Genomic DNA, 21,584 nt, shown 5'->3' with positions numbered 1-21,584 from the left:
TGCAGAAGATTTTTAGTTTGATATAGTCCCATTTGTTTATTTTTTCTATTGTTTCCCTTGCCCAGGCAGACATAGTACTTGAAAATATGTTGCTAAGACCAATGTCGAAGAGAATACTGCCTATGTTTTCTTCTAGAAGTTTCACACCATAAGATTTTAACTAAATAAATCCAGGTATACATACTCTTTTGCAAACTACTTTTTTGTTTAATGCTATACCCTATATAATTTTCCTGGTCAGTTGCTTCCTTTCCATTATTCCTCGTGGGTACATAATAATATGAATGTTAAGTGGGCTTAGATTTCAGAAACCACTCATCATGTATCTGTTGTTGGAAAGTTCTGGGCAGACAGTGAGGAGGTGCCAATGTGAGACTGCCCATGTTGCTGGGGGAACATTTAGAAGTGAACACAGCAGAATACTGATACAACAGGATCCAGAAGCACCATCTGTCTATATATTATTGAATCCAAAAAATTTTGTCTTGGGATGTGAGAGCCTAGGGGCTCTGTTTCATGAGGAAACAGAGAAAGATGTGGCCAAAGGGCAGCACCAGTTGAATGATGAGCCTTCCACTGTACCCTGAGTTTTCATTTCCCATTCATAGAAGTCAAACCACTCCAGGGCGCACCAGAGAGATATGTGAGCATCTCTTCTGAGCACCAGGGACCCAGCTTCATCCATCTCCATGAGAGTCTTAGGGTGTGAGAAGGAGGGAATTTCCATTTTTGTTTTGCCTTCACATTTTAAGAAATCAGCACATGAGTTTTGTGCCCGAGTCTATGGATGCTTAATTTGACTACCTCTAGTGTTTCCAATTTCTCCCTATTGTGAAGAATGTTGGGATTCACACCCTTATACATACACCTCCCTGCATTTGTACTATTCCCTCAGGATACATTTCTAGAAGTATAATTCCAGTTCATAAGCATGCACATTTTAATTTCTCTCGGAACACCTTGTCAGGAAAATCTCTTGATTGTGAAGCTAATTTGAAGTAAAAATGAAATATCTTTTCCCTTACTAAATGTTGTTCACTCTGATTGGAAACAAATATGTTTCCCCAACTGGAAATTAAGGGTTTATCCCTGGGGCATGCGGTGGGGAGGTCTTAGAGATGAAGGAATTGAGACTAAGTCACTACTACCTGCTACCATCAAGAAAAGCCGAATATACAAGGGTGGAGGACCAGATCCTTCCCACTCCACTGGACAAACATTTAGATGAAATCTTATCTGGGAAAGAAATGTGAGTGTCAAGATGCCAAATTGCTGGCTGTTGTGCCTCTCTCAAGGACGGAGTGAAGCACATGGGGATGGGAATATCCTTCCTGCACGAACAGGCGTTTGTCAGATGAAAAAACTCAAGAACCACTGGCGACAAATCAAGGCAACCAGAAACCATGCATTATATTATAAATCTGCTTTATTCAGCAATTACAAGTGAGGAAAGAGCAGAGGAACATCACAGGGATACAGACCCTGTACATCATGGAACCAGTAGCTTGTGCTTTCATGACACTGTAAGGAGGAACCCAACACTTGGAAGATGGGGCATCCCTGGGCCAGTGGAAGCAACGGGCAGTTGCCCTGCTCTGGAGTAGGAGCCAGGCAGCGACCTTCTGGTGGTGAGCAGTGGAAGCTCAGGCGGAGCAGATATAGGCAGAGAGGAGAAATGAGGACACTCAGAAACCTCAGTTCTAACTCGAAGAGTAAGAGAAGTAGGAAGCAGGAGAGAAGAAGTAACCTGAGGAGAGTACAGTGCAGCTGGAGAGGGGGCCTGAGACAACGTGGGACCGAGTGCCGGTGCCAGGACTTCAGTGCTTGTAGCTCTTCTTGCTGGAGGATGAGGTGGTGGTGTATTTGATGGTGGAACTGCCGCCCCCAGTGGAAATCAAGCCACCCCCAATGCCTCTGCCACTGCCGGAACTGAAGCCACCTCCAATGCTGTGACCGCTGCCATAGGAGTAGCCGCTGCCTCCACCCAGGCCTAAGGCACCGCCAACACCACTGGCGCCGCCATAGCCGCTGGAGACGGTGGACTGCACCACAGCTGTGGAGGGGAGGGGACAAGGACACACAACACTCGGTGAGCTCATTCTGCCAGCCTGAGTCCAGTCAGAAGAGTACCAGGGCAAGGGAGGGAGGCAAGCAAAGATACTTACAGATGTTGACTTGTCCAACGCCTTCCCCACTCAGCCTAGGAAGAAGGAAACACAGAGATCATGAGATCCCAGAGAGCCTCTGCTGGACCAGTGTGGAAAGCCTCGGTGTTGAGCATAGTCCCTGGGGAAAGTGCCTTTAAATGGTTCCCTGAGAGCAACAATTATGGCCACCACCAGAGCTCCTTAAACTTGTGCTCACTGCCTGCACCTCATGGAGATGGACCCAGATGATTGAGGAGGTTGAGTGAGTTACCCACCTGCACTCCTCGCCTTCCAGCAGCTTCCTGTAGGTGGCGATCTCCACATCCAGGGCCAGCTTGACATTCATCAGCTCCTGGTACTCCTTCAGCAGCCGGGCCAGGTCCTGCTTGGCCTTCTGCAGGGCGTCCTCCAGACCAGCCAGCTTATTGTTGGCATCCTTGAGGGCCAGCTCCCCACGCTGCTCAGCATCAGCAATGGCGGCCTGCAGGTTGGCGCACTAGAGGGGGAAGATAGGCAAAATGAACCCACAATCTAGGCTCCCAGGTGAGACTAACCATGGTTTTTCTTTTCCATTAAGGCAGAATTCTAGAGCCCAGAGTTCATGGCTCTCTTTGTCCAGTCTTGTGCATTCTGCACACCTTATCTAGTCTGGGAGCCACTCGAGAAAACCTATGCCTCTGTGTGTTAACCAGCCTGCAGGAGGATGTGACTGGTGACTGGTGGAAGATACTACAGTAAACATAAGACCAGGGGATGCAGGGAGAAATGGACCCACTGGCTTTTTGAATGTGACAGTTGGATAATTTCATACGGATGCCAGACTCACTTCAACAAATTTACAAACATCCTCAGTGAAGTGATGAGTTTCACATCAAACTGTCAAGACCATGCCTTCCTTCCACCTCATATTTTAGGGCAACACTGATCTCCATCCGGTGTCTTTACTCCACTTTCTTTTTCACTTTGATTCTTGAGCAGATCTGCAACAATCTTCCCCCACTCTGGTCTGCCCTTTTATTTCCCTACTTGCTTCTCGTATTCTCAAATCAACCATTCTTATTACATAATCTCCTTTCAATGCCTCCAGACTATGTCTTTACACCTCTGATCAGTCAGGATTGGTCTTGTCACGTGACTGTATGATTCTCTAATGTTTGGATCAGTCTCTCCTAACCTGTGGGAAATCTCTAATGAGGAACTACATGCCCTCCTCTCCCTGCTGTTCTCTCAGTGTCCAGGAATTTCTCAAATGATGGGGATGGCTGCCTGGTGGTCTAGCAAGGAAACGATGCAAATCTTCTCCACAGTCACCCACCGTACCTGCTTCTTGACATGGTCGATCTCAGATCTCAGCCTCTGGATCACGCGGTTGATCTCAGAAATCTCTTGCTTGGTGTTGCGCAGGTCGTCCCCGTGTCTGCCCGCTGTGATCTGCAGCTCCTCGTACTGTAGTCCAGAGGGAGAGAAGGCGGTGCATATGGGCTTTCACATGCTAAAGGCGACGTTCACTTCTGAATCAGGCATTTAACAGACTTGAACCTAATGGCTTCCCCACAAGGGATTTTAGGAGGAGTTGATGTTACAAGGTCATCGGATACTGTACACAGGTCTCACACCATCCTTGTTGGGGAACCACTGCCTGTCTAGTTCTCTTGGGGACCAGCAATGTTCTTTACTATGTTTCTGAGAGCCCGCATCAGGGTGAAGCTAACGCAGAGATCACTAGGTCTTTATCTATGGTGGCTGTTCTCCTGAACTGGATTTGCCTTACCAGACTTGGACATCAATTCTGTAAATGTCTACTCTATGAGTGTAGGGTAGACATCCTGTGAGAGGACTCCAGCTTCCTAGAAGTAGATTTCCCCAGTGAAGTCTTTCCCTTATTGGTCTTCAGAGAGGGGGCACCGGGATTCTGCAGCAGCTGCCAGCTCACTGCTCACCTTGCTCTGGTACCAGGACTCAGCCTCAGCCCGGCTCCTCTGAGCGATCTCCTCATATTGGGCTTTGACTTCGGCGATGATGCTGTCCAGGTCCAGGTCACGGTTGTTGTCCATGGAGAGGACCACAGAAGTGTCTGAGATGTGGGTTTGCATCTGAGCCAGTTCCTGTGGAACACAAGATCGTCAGATCATCTTTTCCTGTGACATTTCAGAGGCAGCCAACGCCAAGATCTTCCACCCTTTGCAAAGTCCCATTAGAGAAAATAAAAGGGGGAGGAGATGCTTACTGCGTCATAGAAGGCTCTGAGGAAGTTGATCTCATCTGTGAGACTGTCTACCTTGGCTTGTAGTTCCACCTTATTCATGTAGGCAGCATCCACATCCTGCAGAATAAGCCAACATTTGGAGTCAGCTGAGCCCTCCCTCCCAGTCTGCCCATCTTTTATCCTCCCTACCCATTCTGCTCTCTGATGTGGCCAAGGACACCACATGTGGGCAGGGCAGTGTCCTCTCCTTCTGCAAAGAAACATGAGCCCCTGATCTTAATCAGCTCACCTTCTTCAGAGTCACAAATTCATTCTCTGCTGTTGTGCGCTTGTTGATTTCATCTTCATATCTAGAATAGAAAGGGATAAAGCATAATCGACCAGTGGTGAAGATGATACAGAAAAGGCAGCCTAGGATCCAAACTTTCCATGAAATGGATCCATCCCAACTGCGCTTTCCTGCCAGTGAGCCTAACAGGTGATGTTTGTTGCCCGTAAATTTACCCTTCCCATCCATCTGTATGGCCCTCTTGTCCTCTGGGGTTTGTTTTGAGGCTATAATTGTGTTTTTCATGTCCGTGGACATGTTTTGCTAGGATTCATGCCCACACCTGGACCTGTCTTAAAGTGTGTGCTACAGGAAACTGAGCCGCTTTCCCTCCTTGAACTCACTTTTTCTTGTAGTCCTCCACCAGGTCCTGCATGCCCCTGAGCTCCGAGTCCAGGCGGCTTCTCTCCCCGAGGATACTGTCCAGCTGTCTCCGGAGGTTGCTGATGTACTGCTCGAACAAAGGCTCCAGGTTCTGCCTCACGGTCTTGGTGCCCTGCTCCTGGAGTAGGGTCCACTTGGTGTCCAAGACCTTGTTCTGCTGTTCCAGGAAGCGCACCTGGAGGAGGACAAGATGGTTATTTGTAGACAAAGGAAGGAGGAAAGACATGTGAGCTGTCAGGTCCCCAAGCAGGCCTGGTGGTCACCATGATGCTGGGCTACTATGGAGCATGTACAGGGGCTCAGGCTGACAGGTCTGCTCCCCTAAATCATTTTCCTTGCACCCCACAGACCTCGCTGATGAAATCCCCCCCCATGGACCTATGAGGTGTTCTCACCCTCTAAAGTATGGAGCCTATCTCTGCCTTTCTACGTTACTTCTCTTTCTCTTGAAAAGTGCAATCACAAACCTAATTAAAAATAGTATTTCCCTGATATATTTCCCAAAGTTTTTATTTAGTTAGGATCTAGTATATGGGATGTTAAGTGTTTAAAAACTAATGATGAAATTCCAAACTTATTAATGGTTAGATTCCAGTCTAACTTCCCATTTAAGCATGAGTATTCTCTAAAACATCCTCGTTTAATGGTCATTCTCTATTTCTAGAATAAATTTAGTATTTCTATGGATATGTAAATGTTTCTGGGTCTTTTTTTAAATCCAGCCATGATATCCTTCTTTTCTTTTTTTTCCCTTTTCCCCCCCTCTCAGAGCTCCAGAGCAGTTTGCACCGGAATTTTATTTTTAATCGCTTAGATTCCTCACCAGGTAAAGCTAACCCACTTTATCTCTCATTCCCTTATATATGCTTCAGAGTTATCAGAAGTTGAGAATTCTTCTTCCTAGGCAGGAATGAGGGACATTGGAGGATTCAGTAGCTCTAAATGATGCCCATCACCTGCTGCCTGTGGTCCACATGAGCCCACCTGGCGTCCCAGGCGACAGCTAGCCGGGATCCCCTTCTCCCTCCCCCCTAGTCTCCCCCTAGTAGGACATTCGTGGTTCTCCAGTTTGGGGACTCTGAAATCCCCTGGAGGCTGGTCCTCCCTGCTCACCTTGTCGATGAAGGAGGCGAACTTGTTGTTGAGGGTCTTGATCTGCTCCCGCTCCTCGGTCCTCACCCGCTGGATGGTGGGGTCGATTTCCAGGTTCAGAGGAGTGAGGAGAGTCTGGTTGACAGTGACCTCTTGGATGCCTCCAGGGGGGCACACAGGGAAGCCAGAGCCCCCATAGCCACCAACAAAGCCAGCTCCACCACCGAGCCCAAAGCCACTACCAGCTGCACCGCCAAAACCAAATCCACTCCCGGATCCACCGCCAAAGCCAAAGCCACCTCCAATTCTGCCACCATATCTGCCACCAATGCCATAGCTGCCCCTTCCGATGGAGATCCTCTTGGAGCCCCCCACGCCGTAGAGGCTGCGGCTGCCGAAGCCACCTCCACACACTCCACCGAGGCCACCACTGCCCCTGGAGCGGGACACAGAGATGCTGCTGAAGCCAGAGCGGGAGGCCCCAGGGACTCTGGCTGAGCCGGCACTGAAGCCACGATGGCTGATGGTTTGAGTCTTCCTGATGGATTTGCTAGACATGGTTCCTGAAGATGAGAAGGTTTTAGAAAGTGCGAGAGGCTGGTGGGTAGAGCTGAGAGGAGCAGATCTGTGAGATGAGCTTCCCTGCAGCCCTTTATATATGGTGAGAATGGGCTGGGCTCAGTCCTGCAAGGTGAGCTTGCAGATTGGGAAGGGCTGGGCTTTACAAACCGTGAGATCACATCTGGATTGTTAGGAAAGTTATGAAATATGAAGATTGCATTTTTGGTTTCCTTTAGTCAGGGAAAATTTCTCCTGCCTTCCAGCTTTGACTTGATCACAGTACAATAAGACTATTGTCATTTCACGGAGCTAGGAGTTAGTCAACATCTCAAACAGAGGTGCTACAGGCTACATTTGTGTCTTAGAAGGTATGAAGTGCTTTCCTCTCACCTGGTATTCCATCCAGCAGTGATACTGAAGATCAAAGTAATGGATTGCATATGCTTTAACATAAATATTTTCATCCTCTTTCATTGAGTATAAAAGTTAAATATGACTCTTTTTCCTTTTGTGTAAAATTTCAACAGATAGAGAAGTGAAATAATAACATAATGGGCCCCTCTATACTTACCACCCAGCTTTAAAAATCTCTCATGGCCAAATGTACATTTTCCACACTCCCGCCCACTTCCCTACCAATCCTAAATTATTTGAATGCAAATCTTGAGATCCTATCATTTCTCTAGTAGATAATTCTATATTTATGTCTAAATGACAGAATCTTAAACGATACAACCAAAATACCATTTTTATATCTTCAACATTTGTATTTATTAACATCAACAGGTGTCCCTTTACTCTTCAAATATTGCTCTTTGTGTTATTTATCTTTTAGATTTTGGTTTTCCAAATCAGGATCCAAATAAGCTCCAAACATGTTGTATTTTGGTGATATATCTCTAAAATAATTTGTCTTTAAATCATTTAAATCATTAAATATCGCTTCATTTTTTTCCTTGCAATTTACATGTTAAAAGAACCAGGTTATTTGTCCTGTGCTCCTTTTCATTCTTTGGAGTTTTCTAGTTGCACACTCATGGTGTGTCCTAACAGGCTGCTGTGTCCTTTGTAATCCTGTAGAGAGCTAAACTAGAAGCTTAATCAGGGATATTTTTCAACTTTCCAGATGGAGATGGAGAGGAATGCCTGTTTATATATTGAATGTTTTTACTTACACACTGATATATATCTTTTAAAATTAAATAAGTAATGCATGTTTAAGAAACAAAATACATGCTCAAGGCCCTACCCCAGCCACCCAATTTGTGCATACGGAGGCAAGCAGTGTCTAGTTCCTGGTGTGTCCTTTAGCTAATCACTTGGATGTATTTGGTGCTTTTCCTTGGCTTGTGAGTGTGTGTTTCATATATATAAAATATGCATATGAGTATACAATATTTTTTGCATATATATGTATAGTTCACTACATATATGCATATATATATGTCACACACACACATATATTCTCTATTCCCATTATGCTTGTGTTGTATCTGCTTTATCCCATATCTGTGTTTCTCTTGGTTCTCTTCTGCACTCTGATTGGTCTTTCATAACCGCTGCTGTTCTCCACCTGTTCCTGTCCATCCATTACTGGACATTCAGCAATGTCTTTTCCTCTTTGTGCTGTTCTCAATTTGGCCTTCATTTCTATTGTGGCTTTATTTATTTTTTCTGCTCCTTTTCTGCACTCTACAAGCTAATGTTTTTATCTTTTATTGTCTCACTACATTGCCCCTTTGTTCCCTTATTTTATCACAGTGTTTGCTTCATTGAATTCTTTAGTACTATTTTATTGTGACTTTTCTGTTTTTTGTGTCTTTTGTTTCTCCCATTCCCTGCACTTTTTAATGTAAAGAATCTTTTGTGGGTCTTGCAATGGTTCATTTGTGACTCATGCCCTTCCTTGAATGAGGTGAGCAACTTCTGGACCTGCCATTTGCAAAAAGTATTCGAGGAGGAGGGGCCAAGGCCATATCCAGGCTAACAGGATTGTCTTTATGACACAGGGCAGTGTGAATAATTCTTTTACTCTTTAACTCAGCTAAACCAACAAAGATCACTGCCCAGTGGCTCAAAGTCACAGTCTCAGCTTTCTTCGCTTCACCAACAAAATGCTGCCATAGGCCTTGACTCTGATTCCTTTTCAACCCTGCCTTCACCGTTTCTAGAGACTTCCTGACAAATGGGGTCTTGCCTCCAGCCCACACACCCAGCTCAGACTGTGGCAAACAGGCTATTCTTGGATTTGCACCTGAGGACCTGTCCTCTACACTGACATGTAGGAGTTCCATGAGGCGACAGTCCCGGGCAGGAGTGAAAACCCAGCGTCAGCTTTGCTTGGTGCTCCATCGTGGTCACCGTGTTGTTGGTCTTGATGTGTTTGTGGGAATGTTCTTGACTGGGTTTTTCTGAGATCTGCAGCTGAGGGCAAACCCCTAACAATCATGTTAGTATGTCTCTGTGTCTGTGAGAATATTCCTCTGTTGTTTTGATTTGGGGATTGTAAGATATTTTCCTTGTGGTGGTTGAGGGTGGCGTTTACCTTTATGTTTCTTGTTCTTCTTGTAGCTTTTAGGTAATTTCTGAGAAGGGGGAAATGTCTCCTTTTACTCCATTAGGTTATATTCAGAAATCTCCCTTTGCATATTCATATTAAAACATCATATTAATTAAAATATTGAGTTAAATTAGAAACACTACTTTTTCATCTCTCACATTTTATGAAACAATTTCATTCAATGCAGGTGTCATTGTCCCCAGGGCCTCTCCCTTCCCTAGAGCCATATTGTGAGTCACCTAAAGGATTTCCACAACTCGTCATATTTACCTTCGCTAGAAATGTAATCCAAAAACATATCTGTGCTCTGCTCAGTGTAACAACTGACTTTATTGCCTAAACAAAATCAGTATCATTGAAAATTTCAAACGTATACAATTAAAGACGAGAGTATATAAACCACCATATAGTGATCACCCAAATGAAATGATTATCAATACTTTTTGATAATTGTTTCATCTAATTTCCCTACTTTTTACATCTAAATCCTCTGCTTCTTTGTTGAAGTATCTTAAAGGAAATCTAGACATGAAGTCCCTTCATTGTCAATATTTGCGTGCTGTTAGTAATAACGACTTTTTAATCTAACTGCATAACGGTATTATATTTATCATAACCAATGGTCATTTCCTAATGAAATCTAAAAACCACCTGTTTCCATTTCTTTGATTATCTCAAGATGTCTTTTTACGGCTGGTTTGCTTGAAGCACCGTCCTGTCTAGGTCACACAGTGCGCGTGACTGCTGTGTCTCTTCAGCTTCTTTATTCTGTAACCGGTTCCTTCCTCTTTTCTTCATGCCTTTGATTTGTGGAGAGAGTTTTTTCTATAGAAAGTCTGCGTCCTGAATTTGGCTCATTGTTTCCTCTTGGGGCCACACAACTTTTTCTGTGCCCAGTTTTCCCTGTACTGGTAGTTGTATTAGAGTTGGTTGGATTTAGTTCCGTTGTTTCAGCCAAGTACACGTACCAGCTGGTGCTCTCTCCTCCCTGTTGCGTCGTATCATGAGGTGTGTAATGCTAGCTGTACAGTATTTAGTGACGTTAAGACTGATCAGGGCATTTCTGTGGTTTCAGCCCTGTCTCTCCATTAATTAGTACACAATAAAATTTCACCTAAGATTTTAACATCCATTGACAAATTCCCAGATTCACTATTTCATTAGGAGTTGCAAAATGGTAACTTTCTGATCTTATCATCCTGCCTCTGCATTTGTCGGCTGCAAGTCTTCTATAAAGAAGGATTCTTCATCGTTTACTTTTTAGGTAGCCTAATATTTACCTCATACAAGAAAGTCAGAGTAAGTGGTTGATTCTTTTCCTTTATTTACTACTTTTTCAGAGTAATGGATTGGGACTCTAGCAATTTCTAAAGGTAATCAGGAAGTTTTTTCTTTGGTCATTTGTTTTGTGTTTTGTTTTTGGTATAGTTAAAAATTCACGATTTTCTCCCTACCCCATAAATATCCCTGAGTCCCTGTTTGGGGGGAAGTGGATTTGAGATTCAGTCTCCTGTTTCCTCACTTGGCTGCCTTGTGATTAATAAACCCTCTCCCTCTGCTGCAAAAAAAAAAAAAAAAAGAAAATTCACAGTTTTTACAAAATATATTTGGTATGTTTCAGCCCATTGCAGTCATTAATCCTTTTGGTGCTTAAATTGTCCCATTTTAGGTCAATGGGAGCTCTCCAGATTGACTCCTGTGTCCTCTTGACGGGACCCTGTTCCGCTTTGAAAGCTTCCCTGTCTTCTGGGATGAGATGTCTCAAGCTTACCTTGTATTTATCTTGCAACAGACATGGAACAGCCATATCTCCAAGTAGCTCTGGGTCCTTTTATTGGAAAATGATATTCCTAAACTAGAATTTAGATGCAGGAGTGCTCATTGTTATTAAGTTGTCTTTGCTTTGAAGTTTTTCAGTGGACACAGCTAGGAAAGAAGTAACATATATTAAAAAAACAAATCAGAAGTCTACATTGTTATTTCCAATTCAAATAGAAGATCACAGGTTGATTTTATACCTGTATTTATTTTTTCTCACACTGAAAAGCTTGGCTCTAAATGACATAAACCTATTACTTATTTGCTTTATCTTACGACATTCCTATGATAGTATCAAACTATCAACACTAATATTACTATTTAAAATAAGTCTACTGAATATAGTTTATGATTTCTTTGTGGCTACTTTCTCCAAGTGCCGTGAAGAAAAACAAATGAGGCAAAGGGAATGGAAAGTTAGAAACAGGAGAGGAAGGAAAAGTTTCATGAGCATCCAGATACATTTTAGGCTCAAACTAAAACAGAAGCAGGAAGGTCCTCCATTACTACAATTGACAGAGATGAGTTTCTTAAGTGAGAAGAGCACAGATACAGATGACAGTGGCCTTAGAGAAAGGGCTTCTACAGGAGCACAAGGAGATCGGGGACAGTAAGAGTGTTGGGGGAAATGGCATGTCTGATTGGGCTCACCTCCAATCCTAAACAGGATGGTTTTCTCGTCCCACCCCCACTTTCTAGTGCCAAAAGGACAGTGGTGCCCTTGGAGTCCGGTAGGTGATAGCATTGAGGAGAAGGGACTGCCCACAGGAGTCATGGTCAAAGAGGGATACAGCTCCTGCCAGATGGACACCTCAGGCCCTTTTTCCTTCCATCCTTGGATCTACTGCTGGCTTTTCTTTTCTTTTTTTTTTTTTTTTTAACAGTTTTATTTATTTATTTGTGAGGAAGATCAGCCCTGAGCTAACATCCATGCTAATCCTCCTCTTTTTGCTGAGAAAGACCGGTTCTGAGCTAACATCTATTGCCAATCCTCCTCCTTTTTTTTTTCCCCCAAAGCCCCAGTATGTCATAGTTGCACATCCTTCTAGTTGCTGTATGTGGGACGCGGCCTCAGCATTGCCGGAGAAGCAGTGAGTCGGTGCTCACCTGGGATCTGAACCTGGGCCGCCAGTAGTGGAGCATGTGCGCTTAACTGCTAAGCCACGGGGCCAGCCCTACTGCTGGCTTTTCTTAAGGCCAAATACAATGAATAGGTAGCTAGCAAGGAGGTGCATAGAGATTGCCTCCTGGGGCGTGGAGCAGGGCAGAGAAGAGCAGCCTACTCTCAGCACCTCTTTGAAGCCTCTCCTTCCTGACTGTGCTGCACGCCCTTCTCCCAGCACGAGATGTGATTCCATGCATTGCAATGTGCTTGGGGCTCTAGCCAACGCAACTGGAATCCACATCGGACGGCTCACAAATGATCACACTGGATCATAGAAGATTCAGGTAAGGTGGACTTTAGATATGTTCTCTAACTAGCAAAAAGTTCTTCTACTTGAGGGTGTTATTAAAACGATGTGTTTCCTGTCTCTTCCAGATACATGGACTCCTTACGGGACAAGGCAACTAGCTGGCCTCCTTAGGAGTCAAATCCAATATGTAACCACCATTGGTACCAAGGACTCCTTCCTTGCCTCAAAAACAAATCTTGCTGCTGCAAAAGAGACCTATTCCTTCTTAGTCAGTTCTCAGTGTTTTATTCTCATGGGCTTTAAATCTAGAGATTGAATCTTCTCTCCCTTTGCACCAAAAGGTGTAACTATGTTTAATCTCTGTTGTCCTATAATTACGACGTCATCGGGAGAACTCTTTTTTTCCTTTCTCTTTAGAAATAACTTTTTAATGATGAAAATAATACATACTCAACATTTAAAAATTCAGAAAGTACACAATTTAAATACAGGTTACTTGAGTTTACACCAACTTGAGATAACCAATCTTATCGTTTTAGTAAATGTCCTTGAATTACTTCTCTCTTTCTCTCTCCACCTTAGTTGTTTTATAATTTTGTTTACAAAATTAGTGTCAGTTAAAAATACAGATGTCACTTTGAGCCCCATACCTTAAGTATTTTTTGTAATAAACTTTTATTTTAGAAAAGTTTTAGATTTACAAAAAAATGTGAAGATAGTACGGAGAGATCCTCTATACTCTACACACCCAGTTTCTCCTATTATTAATACCTCACATTATTATGGTACACTTGTCATAATTAAGGAACCAATATAAATATATTGTTATTAACTAGTCCATATTTCCTTCAGATATCCTTACTTTCACCCAATGTCCTTTTTTGTCTTCCAGGATCTCATCCAGGATACTACATTACATTTGGTCATTACGTCTCCTTAGACTCCTCTTGGTTGAGACAGGTTGTCTGGTTTTCCTTGTTTTGAGGACCTTGAAAGTTCTGAGGAGCCCCGGCCAGGTAGCTTGTAATGTCCGCACCTGGGCCTTGTCTGTTGTTTTCTCACGATTAGACTGGGGTTATGGGGTTTCGAGACGATGACCGCAGAGGAAATGTGCCATCCTCAGCACATCGTATCAAGGGTACACGCTATCAACACGACTTGTCACTGTTGATGTCAACCCTGCTCAGCTGCTGAGGAACTTTTTGTCAGATTTCTCTATTGTAAAGTCATTCTTTACCCCCTCTTCATACTATACTCTTTGGATGGAAGTCATTATGCACAGCCCACGGTTAGGGGGCTGGAGTTGTTTTCTATCTCTCGAGGGGGGAGCACCTATGTAAATAGCTGGGAATTCTTCTGCATGATTGTTGTCTATCCCCCTTCATTAATTAATTTATTCAATTATTTATTTATATCACTATGGGCTCATGAATATTGATTTTATACTTTGGATTATAATCCAATACTTTATCTGTTTTTAAATTTATGGCTCAAATTTTTCCAATTTGGCTATTGGAAGCTCTTTCAGTAGGCTTTTTGATTATTTCCTTACTTTTTGGCACTGAAAGATGTTCCAGGATCATCTTACATATTTCCTGCCCCATTCCTAGAATCCTTCATTCCTGATAAAAGAATCTTCATTCCTAATGGTATTAGTAACGGTTCTCCATGAGACAGAGCCAACAGAAGACGGATATACATACATAAAGAAATTTATTATAAGGGATTGACTCGTGTGATTTGGAGCCTAGCAAGTCCAGAATCTGCAGAATTGACGTCCCAGTTCAAGTCTGAAGGCTGGGAGGTTGTTGCAGAACCTAGGAGGTGCCGGTGTCCCAGTAGGAGGAGAATCAGGCAAGAGAATTCTTTCTTATCAGGGGAAGGTCAGTCTTTTTGCTATTTAGGCCTTCAGTTGATTGGGTGAGGCCCACCTATATTATGATGGGCAATCTATTTTACTCGGTATAGCAATTTAAATGTTAATCTTGTCTGAAAACACCTTCACAGAAACACCCAGAATAATTCTTGACAAATATCTGGGCACCTGGTGGCCCAGTCAAATTGACACATAAAATTAACCATCACACTAATGTTGAGTAATGGTATTAGAAACCAAGATCTGGGTGCAAGATCTGCTCATTACTATTGGGGTGTCATGGTTTCTAGGCACCATTAAGTGATAGAGCAAAAATATCTACGTGTATATTCTAGCCCCTATATATACACATATCTATAACTATTACCGTATGTAACCATCTGTATCTATATCAAACCAAAACATAAGTTCATGCTGATGTCTACAACTCTAATTCATTACCATAAGGATCATTTTAGCTTTCTCCTTTGCTTATCTGTCACCTCACACACCAACAGTGATAAACTTGGCTCCAACTTGCCAGCCATTTACTTAATTTTTCAACCTCAGTATATACGTATAGTGGCTTCAGAATTACGAAGCCTTCTCCCCATGGGAAACAACCTTATCAGCTAGAGTACAGTGTTAATGTCCAGGACTCTCCACTTCTCTGAGTCTCTATGAGAGGATTATAGGGTGAGAAAGAGGGCATTTCCAGTCTTATTTTGCCTTCACACTTCAAAAAATCAACATCTGAGTTTTGTCCCTGAGTCTTTGGATCCTTAATTTGACCACCTCTAGTGTTTCCATATTTGCATGTTGGGAAGATCATTGGGATTCACATCCATGTACATAGGCCTCCCTGCATTTGCAATATTTCCTCGGGATACATCTCTAGGAGTACATTTCCAGTACAGGAGTGCGTATACTTTAATTGCTCCTGACACATGTAGTCAGGCAACTTTCTTGGTCACGAAGGCAATTGTAAGTACAAATCAAACATCTTACACTCTTGCCAATGTTCTTTTGCTATAATTGGACAGCAATGTTTCTCTGGGCTTTATGGGTGGCCACTGGAGCAAGAGGGGGAGAAATAGTCTTAGAGACCTAGTCTGAGCGACTAAGCCGCTAGTGCCTGGTACAGTCAGTAAGCAGACTTTACAATGATGATGGACCAGATCTCTCCCACTCCACTTGCCAAATATTTAGATGGAATCTGATCTGGGAGGAATCCTGAACATCAGGATGCAAAACTGCTGTTTGTCAAAGCTGTCTAAAGGAGGAGAGTGAGGCACATAGGGATTGGGAACATCCTTCTGTCATGAAATGGCATTTCTCAGATGAAAAAACTCAAGAACCACTGGTGACAAATCAAGGCAACAAGAAACCATGCATTATATTATAAATCTGCTTTATTCAGCAATTAGAAGAGAGCAAGGAGCAGAGGAACATCACAGGAATACAGACCCTGTACATCATGGAACTAGTTGCTTGTGATTTCATGACCACTGAAAGGGAGGGACCCAGCACTTGGAAGATGGGGCATCCCTGGGCCAGTGGAAGCAACGGGCAGTTGCCCTGCTCTGGAGTAGGAGCCAGGCAGCGACCTTCTGGTGGTGAGCAGTGGAAGCTCAGGCGGAGCAGATATAGGCAGAGAGGAGAAATGAGGACACTCAGAAACCTCAGTTCAAACTCGAGGAGTAAGAGAAGTAGGAAGCAGGAAAGAAGAAGTAACCTGAGCAGAGGACAGTGCAGCTGGAGAGGGGGCCTGAGACAACGTGGGACCGAGAGCCGGTGCCAGGACTTCAGTGCTTGTAGCTCTTCTTGCTGGAGGATGAGGTGGTGGTGTATTTGATGGTGGAACTGCCGCCCCCAGTGGAAATCAAGCCACCCCCAATGCCTCTGCCACTGCCGGAACTGAAGCCACCTCCAATGCTGTGACCGCTGCCATAGGAGTAGCCACTGCCTCCACCCAGGCCTAAGCCACCGCCAACACTACTGGCGCCGCCATAGCCGCCGGAGACAGTGGACTGCACCACGGCTGTGGAGAGGAGGGGACAAGGACACACAAGACTCAGAGAGCTCATTCTGCCAGCCTGAGTCCAGTCAGAAGAGTACCAGGGCAAGGGAGGGAGGCAAGCAAAGATACTTACAGATGTTGACTTGTCCAACGCCTTCCCCACTCAGCCTAGGAAGAAGGAAACACAGAGACCATGAGACCCCAGAGAGCCTCTGCTGGACCAGTGTGGGAAGCCTCGGTGTTGAGCATAGTCTCTGGGGAAACTGCCTTTTAATGGTTCCCTGAGAGTAGCAATTATGGCCACCACCAGAGCTCCTTAAACTTGTGCTCACTGCTTAGAGTCTTGGAGATGGACCCAGATGATTGAGGAGGTTGAGTGAGTTACCCACCTGCACTCCTCGCCTTCCAGCAGCTTCCTGTAGGTGGCGATCTCCACATCCAGGGCCAGCTTGACATTCATCAGCTCCTGGTACTCCTTCAGCAGCCGGGCCAGGTCCTGCTTAGCCTTCTGCAGGGCGTCCTCCAGACCAGCCAGCTTATTGTTGGCATCCTTGAGGGCCAGCTCCCCACGCTGCTCAGCATCAGCAATGGCGGCCTGCAGGTTGGCGCACTAGAGGGGGAACATAGGCAAAATGAACCCACAATCTAAGCTTCCAGGTGAGACTAACTGCGGTTCTTCTTTTCATTAAGAAAGAGTTCTAGAGCCCAGAGTTCATGACTCTTTGTGTCCAGTCTTTGTCCACTCTGCAAACCTTGTTTCGTCTGGGAGCCACTTGAAAAAACCCATGCCTCTATATGTTAACCAGCCTGCAGGGGGGTGTGAGTGGTGACTGGTGGAAGACACTACAGCAGACATAAGACCAGGGGACATTGAAAGAAATGGACCCACTGGCTTTTTGAATGTGACAGTTAGATAATTTCATATGGATGCCAGACTCACTTCTACAAACTTACAAACATCCTCAGTGAGATGATGATTTTCACATCAAACTGTCTAGATCGTGCCTTCCTTCCACCTCATATTCCAGGGCAACACTCACCTTCATCCTGCGTCTTTACTCCACTTTCTTTTTCAGAATGACTCTTGAGCAGATTTGCAACAATCTTCCTCACTTTCTGGTCTGCCATTGTCTTTTCTGGCTGGCTTCTGGTATTCCCAAATCAACCCTTCTTATGTAATCTCTTTCAACGCCTCTAGACTATACTTTCACGTCTCTGACCAGTCGGGATTTGTCCTGTCACGTTATTGTATCTTTCTCCTGTGTTTGGATCCACCTCTCCTAGCCTGTGGGAACTCATTAAGGAGGAACTACACGCCCTCCTTTCCCTGCTGTTCCCTCAGTGCCCAGGAATTTCCCAAATGATGGGGATGGCTGCCTGGTGGTCTAGCAAGGAAACGATGCTTGGCTACTGCACAGTGCCCCACCGTACCTGCTTCTTGACGTGGTCGATCTCAGATCTCAGCCTCTGGATCACGCGGTTGATCTCAGAAATCTCTTGCTTGGTGTTGCGCAGGTCGTCCCCGTGTCTGCCCGCTGTGATCTGCAGCTCCTCGTACTATAGTCCAGAGGGAGAGAAGGCAGTGCATATGGGCTTTCACATGCTAAAGGCGACGTTCACTTCTGAATCAGGCATTTAACAGACTTGAACCTAATGGCTTCCCCACAAGGGATTTTAGGAGGAGTTGATGTTACAAGGTCATCGGATACTGTACACAGGTCTCACACCATCCTTGTTGGGGAACCACTGCCTGTCTAGTTCTCTTGGGGACCAGCAATGTTCTTTATTATGTTTCTGAGAGCCCGCATCAGGGTGAAGCTAACGCAGAGATCACTAGGTCTTTATCTATGGTGGCTGTTCTCCTGAACTGGATTTGCCTTACCAGACTTGGACATCAATTCTGTAAATGTCTACTCTATGAGTGTAGGGTAGACATCCTGTGAGAGGACTCCAGCTTCCTAGAAGTAGATTTCCCCAGTGAAGTCTTTCCCTTATTGGTCTTCAGAGAGGGGGCACAGGGATTCCGCAGCAGCTGCCAGCTCACTGCTCACCTTGCTCTGGTACCAGGACTCAGCCTCAGCCCGGCTCCTCTGAGCGATCTCCTCATATTGGGCTTTGACTTCGGCGATGATGCTGTCCAGGTCCAGGTCACGGTTGTTGTCCATGGAGAGGACCACAGAAGTGTCTGAGATGTGGGTTTGCATCTGAGCCAGTTCCTGTGGAACACAAGATCATCAGATCATCTTTTCCTGTGACATTTCAGAGGCAGCCAACCCCAAGATCGTCCACCCTTTGCAAAGTCCCATTAGAGAAAATAAAAGGGGGAGGAGATGCTTACTGCGTCATAGAAGGCTCTGAGGAAGTTGATCTCATCTGTGAGACTGTCTACCTTGGCTTGTAGTTCCACCTTATTCATGTAGGCAGCATCCACATCCTGCAGAATAAGCCAACAATTGGAGTCAACTGGATCCTCCCACCCAGTCTGCCCATCTTTTATCCTCCCTACCCATTTTGCTCTCTGCTGTGGCCAAGGACCCCACATGTGGGCAGGGCAGTGTCCTCTCCTTCTGCAAAGAAACATGAGCCCCCGATCTTAATCAGCTCACCTTCTTCAGAGTCACAAATTCATTCTCTGCTGTTGTGCGCTTGTTGATTTCATCTTCATATCTAGAATAGAAAGGGATAAAGCATAATCGACCAGTGGTGAAGATGATACAGAAAAGGCAGCCTAGGATCCGAACTTTCCATGAAATGGATTCATCCCAACTGAGCTTTCCTGCCAGTGAGCCTAACAGGTGACTTTTGTTGCCCATAAATTTACCCTCCCCATCCACCTGTATGGCCCTCTTGTCCTCTGGGGTTTGTTTTGAGGCTATAATTGTGTTTTTCATGTCCGTGGACATGTTTCGCTAGGATTCATGCCCACACCTGGACCTGGTCACCCTATAGTCTTGAAGTGTGTGCTTCACCAAGCCGAGACCATTTCCCCCCTTGAACTCACTTTTTCTTGTAGTCCTCCACCAGGTCCTGCATGCCCCTGAGCTCCGAGTCCAGGCGGCTTCTCTCCCCGAGGATACTGTCCAGCTGTCTCCGGAGGTTGCTGATGTACTGCTCGAACAATGGCTCCAGGTTCTGCCTCACGGTCTTGGTGCCCTGCTCCTGGAGTAGGGTCCACTTGGTGTCCAGGACCTTGTTCTGCTGCTCCAGGAAGCGCACCTGGAGGAGGACAAGATGGTTATTTGTAGACAAAGGAAGGAAGAAAGACATGTGAGCTGTCAGGTCCCCAAGCAGGCCTGGTGGTCACCATGATGCTGGGCTACTACGGAGCATATACAGAGGCTCAGGCTGACAGGTCTGCTCCCCTAAATCGTTTTCCTTGCACCCCACAGACCTCGCTGATGAAATGCCCCCCCATGGACCTACGAGGTGTTCTCACCCTCTAAAGTATGGAGCCTATCTGTGCCTTTCTACATTACTTCTCTTTCTCTTGAAAAGTGCAATCACAAACCTAATTAAAAATAGTATTTCCCTGATATATTTCTCAAAGTTTTTATTTAGTTAGGATCTAGTATATGGGATGTTAAGTGTTTAAAAACTAATGATGAAATTCCAAACTTATTAATGGTTAGATTCCAGTCTAACTTCCCATTTAAGCATGAGTATTCTCTAATACATCCTCGTTTAATGGTCATTCTCTGTTTCTAGAATAAATTTAGTATTTCTATGGATATGTAAATGTTTCTGGGTCTTTTTTAAAATCCAGCCATGATATCCTTCTTTTCTTTTTGTTTCCCTTTTCCCCCCTCTCAGAGCTCCAGAGCAGTTTGCACTGGAATTTTATTTTTAATCTCAGATTCCTCACAAGGTAAAGCTAACCCACTTTATCTCTCATTCCCTTATATATGATTCAGAGTTATCAGAAGTTGAGAATTCTTCTTCCTAGGCAGGAATGAGGGACATTGGAGGATTCAGTAGCTCTAAATGATGCCCATCACCTGCTGCCTGTGGTCCACATGAGCCCACCTGGCGTCCCAGGCGACAGCTAGCCGGGATCCCCTTCTCCCTCCCCCCTAGTCTCCCCTTAGTAGGACATTCATGGTTCTCCAGTTTGGGGACTCTGAAATCCCCTGGAGGCTGGTCCTCCCTGCTCACCTTGTCGATGAAGGAGGCGAACTTGTTGTTGAGGGTCTTGATCTGCTCCCGCTCCTCGGTCCTCACCCGCTGGATGGTGGGGTCGATTTCCAGGTTCAGAGGAGTGAGGAGAGTCTGGTTGACAGTGACCTCTTGGATGCCTCCAGGGGGGCACACAGGGAAGCCAGAGCCCCCATAGCCACCAACAAAGCCAGCTCCACCACCGAACCCAAAGCCACTACCAGCTGCACCGCCAAAACCAAATCCACTCCCGGCTCCACCGCCAAAGCCAAAGCCACCTCCAATTCTGCCACCATATCCGCCACCGATGCCATAGCTGCCCCCTCCGATAGAGATCCTCTTGGAGCCCCCCACGCCGTAGAGGCTGCGGCTGCCGAAGCCACCTCCACACACTCCACCGAGGCCACCACTGCCCCTGGAGCGGGACACGGAGATGCTGCTGAAGCCAGAGCGGGAGGCCCCAGGGACTCTGGCTGAACCAGCACTGAAGCCTCGGTGGCTGATGGTTTGGGTCTTCCTGATGGATTTGCTAGACATGGTTCCTGAAGATGAGAAGGTTTCAGAAAGTGCCAGAGGCTGGAGGATAGAGCCGAGAGGAGCAGATCTGTGAGATGAGCTTCCCTGCAGCCCTTTATATATGGTGAGAATGGGCTGGGCTCAGTCCTGGAAGGTGAGCTTGCAGATTGGGAAGGGCTGGGCTTTACAAACCGTGAGATCATATCTGGATTGTTAGGAAAGTTAGGAAATACGAAGATTGCATTTTTGGTTTCCTTTAGTCAGGGAAAATTTCTCCTGCCTTCCAGCTTTGACTTGATCTCAGTACAATAAGACTATTGTCATTTCACGTAGCTAGGATTTAGTCACCGTCTCAAACAGAGTTGCTACATGCTACGCTCGTGCTTTCCTCTCACTTGGTATTTCATCCAGCAGTGATACTGAAGATCAAAGTAATGGATTGCACGTGCCTTAATAGAAAGATTCTCAATGTTTTCATTGAGAATAAAAGTTGAAAGTGACTCTCTTTCCCTTTGTGTAAAATTTCAACA

The 21,584-nt window shown here is 45.2% G+C and overlaps 2 protein-coding genes across 3 annotated transcripts; both read right to left on the bottom strand.

Moving 5' to 3' along the window:
* Nucleotides 1–1,816: 1,816 nt before the first annotated feature.
* On the bottom strand, nucleotides 1,817–6,715 carry LOC101406181 (keratin, type II cytoskeletal 6A). 2 transcript variants are annotated; one of them, XM_087441961.1, is made up of 10 exons: nucleotides 6,457–6,715; nucleotides 6,179–6,402; nucleotides 5,026–5,240; nucleotides 4,643–4,703; nucleotides 4,375–4,470; nucleotides 4,088–4,252; nucleotides 3,468–3,593; nucleotides 2,423–2,643; nucleotides 2,166–2,200; nucleotides 1,817–2,053 (listed from the first exon to the last, which is right to left on the bottom strand). In XM_087441961.1, exons 1-10 carry the CDS (start codon nucleotides 6,713–6,715, stop codon nucleotides 1,818–1,820), a joined length of 1,638 nt encoding a protein of 545 aa, XP_087298087.1. In that variant the 3' UTR covers nucleotide 1,817. The 2 variants fall into 2 exon arrangements, with proteins under 2 accessions (XP_087298087.1, XP_004443962.2); XM_004443905.3 differs by having other exon boundaries at nucleotides 6,179–6,715.
* A 9,409-nt stretch (nucleotides 6,716–16,124) lies between these two features.
* On the bottom strand, nucleotides 16,125–21,075 carry LOC147914725 (keratin, type II cytoskeletal 6A-like). Its single transcript, XM_087441960.1, has 9 exons — nucleotides 20,539–21,075; nucleotides 19,388–19,602; nucleotides 18,993–19,053; nucleotides 18,725–18,820; nucleotides 18,438–18,602; nucleotides 17,818–17,943; nucleotides 16,776–16,996; nucleotides 16,520–16,554; nucleotides 16,125–16,407 (listed from the first exon to the last, which is right to left on the bottom strand). The coding sequence occupies exons 1-9, from the start codon at nucleotides 21,073–21,075 to the stop codon at nucleotides 16,172–16,174; spliced, it is 1,692 nt and encodes a 563-aa protein (XP_087298086.1). The 3' UTR covers nucleotides 16,125–16,171.
* Between the last annotated feature and the right edge of the window lie 509 nt (nucleotides 21,076–21,584).

This window comes from Ceratotherium simum, chromosome 17 (assembly GCF_057802395.1).
Source record: "Ceratotherium simum simum isolate JZ-2026a chromosome 17, ASM5780239v1, whole genome shotgun sequence".
NCBI lineage: Eukaryota > Metazoa > Chordata > Mammalia > Perissodactyla > Rhinocerotidae > Ceratotherium > Ceratotherium simum.
The sequence above is the reverse complement of the archived record's forward strand: the minus strand, read 5'-3'. Positions and strand labels throughout refer to the sequence as shown.

What these genes read in the sequence shown, in the direction of transcription:
- LOC101406181 (XM_004443905.3), bottom strand. Translation starts at nt 6,715, where the DNA reads ATGTCTAGCAAATCCATCAGGAAGACTCAAACCATCAGCCATCGTGGC. An exon ending in GTGGAGGACTACAAGAAAAA is followed by an intron (nt 4,704 to 5,025) that starts GTGAGTTCAAGG and finishes TTTCTATTCTAG; the next exon opens with ATATGAAGATGAAATCAACA. An exon ending in CTGGAAGGCGAGGAGTGCAG is followed by an intron (nt 2,201 to 2,422) that starts GTGGGTAACTCA and finishes CCTTCTTCCTAG; the next exon opens with GCTGAGTGGGGAAGGCGTTG.
- LOC147914725 (XM_087441960.1), bottom strand. Translation starts at nt 21,075, where the DNA reads ATGTCTAGCAAATCCATCAGGAAGACCCAAACCATCAGCCACCGAGGC. An exon ending in TCGACCACGTCAAGAAGCAG is followed by an intron (nt 16,997 to 17,817) that starts GTACGGTGGGGC and finishes TTCCCCCTCTAG; the next exon opens with TGCGCCAACCTGCAGGCCGC. An exon ending in CTGGAAGGCGAGGAGTGCAG is followed by an intron (nt 16,555 to 16,775) that starts GTGGGTAACTCA and finishes CCTTCTTCCTAG; the next exon opens with GCTGAGTGGGGAAGGCGTTG.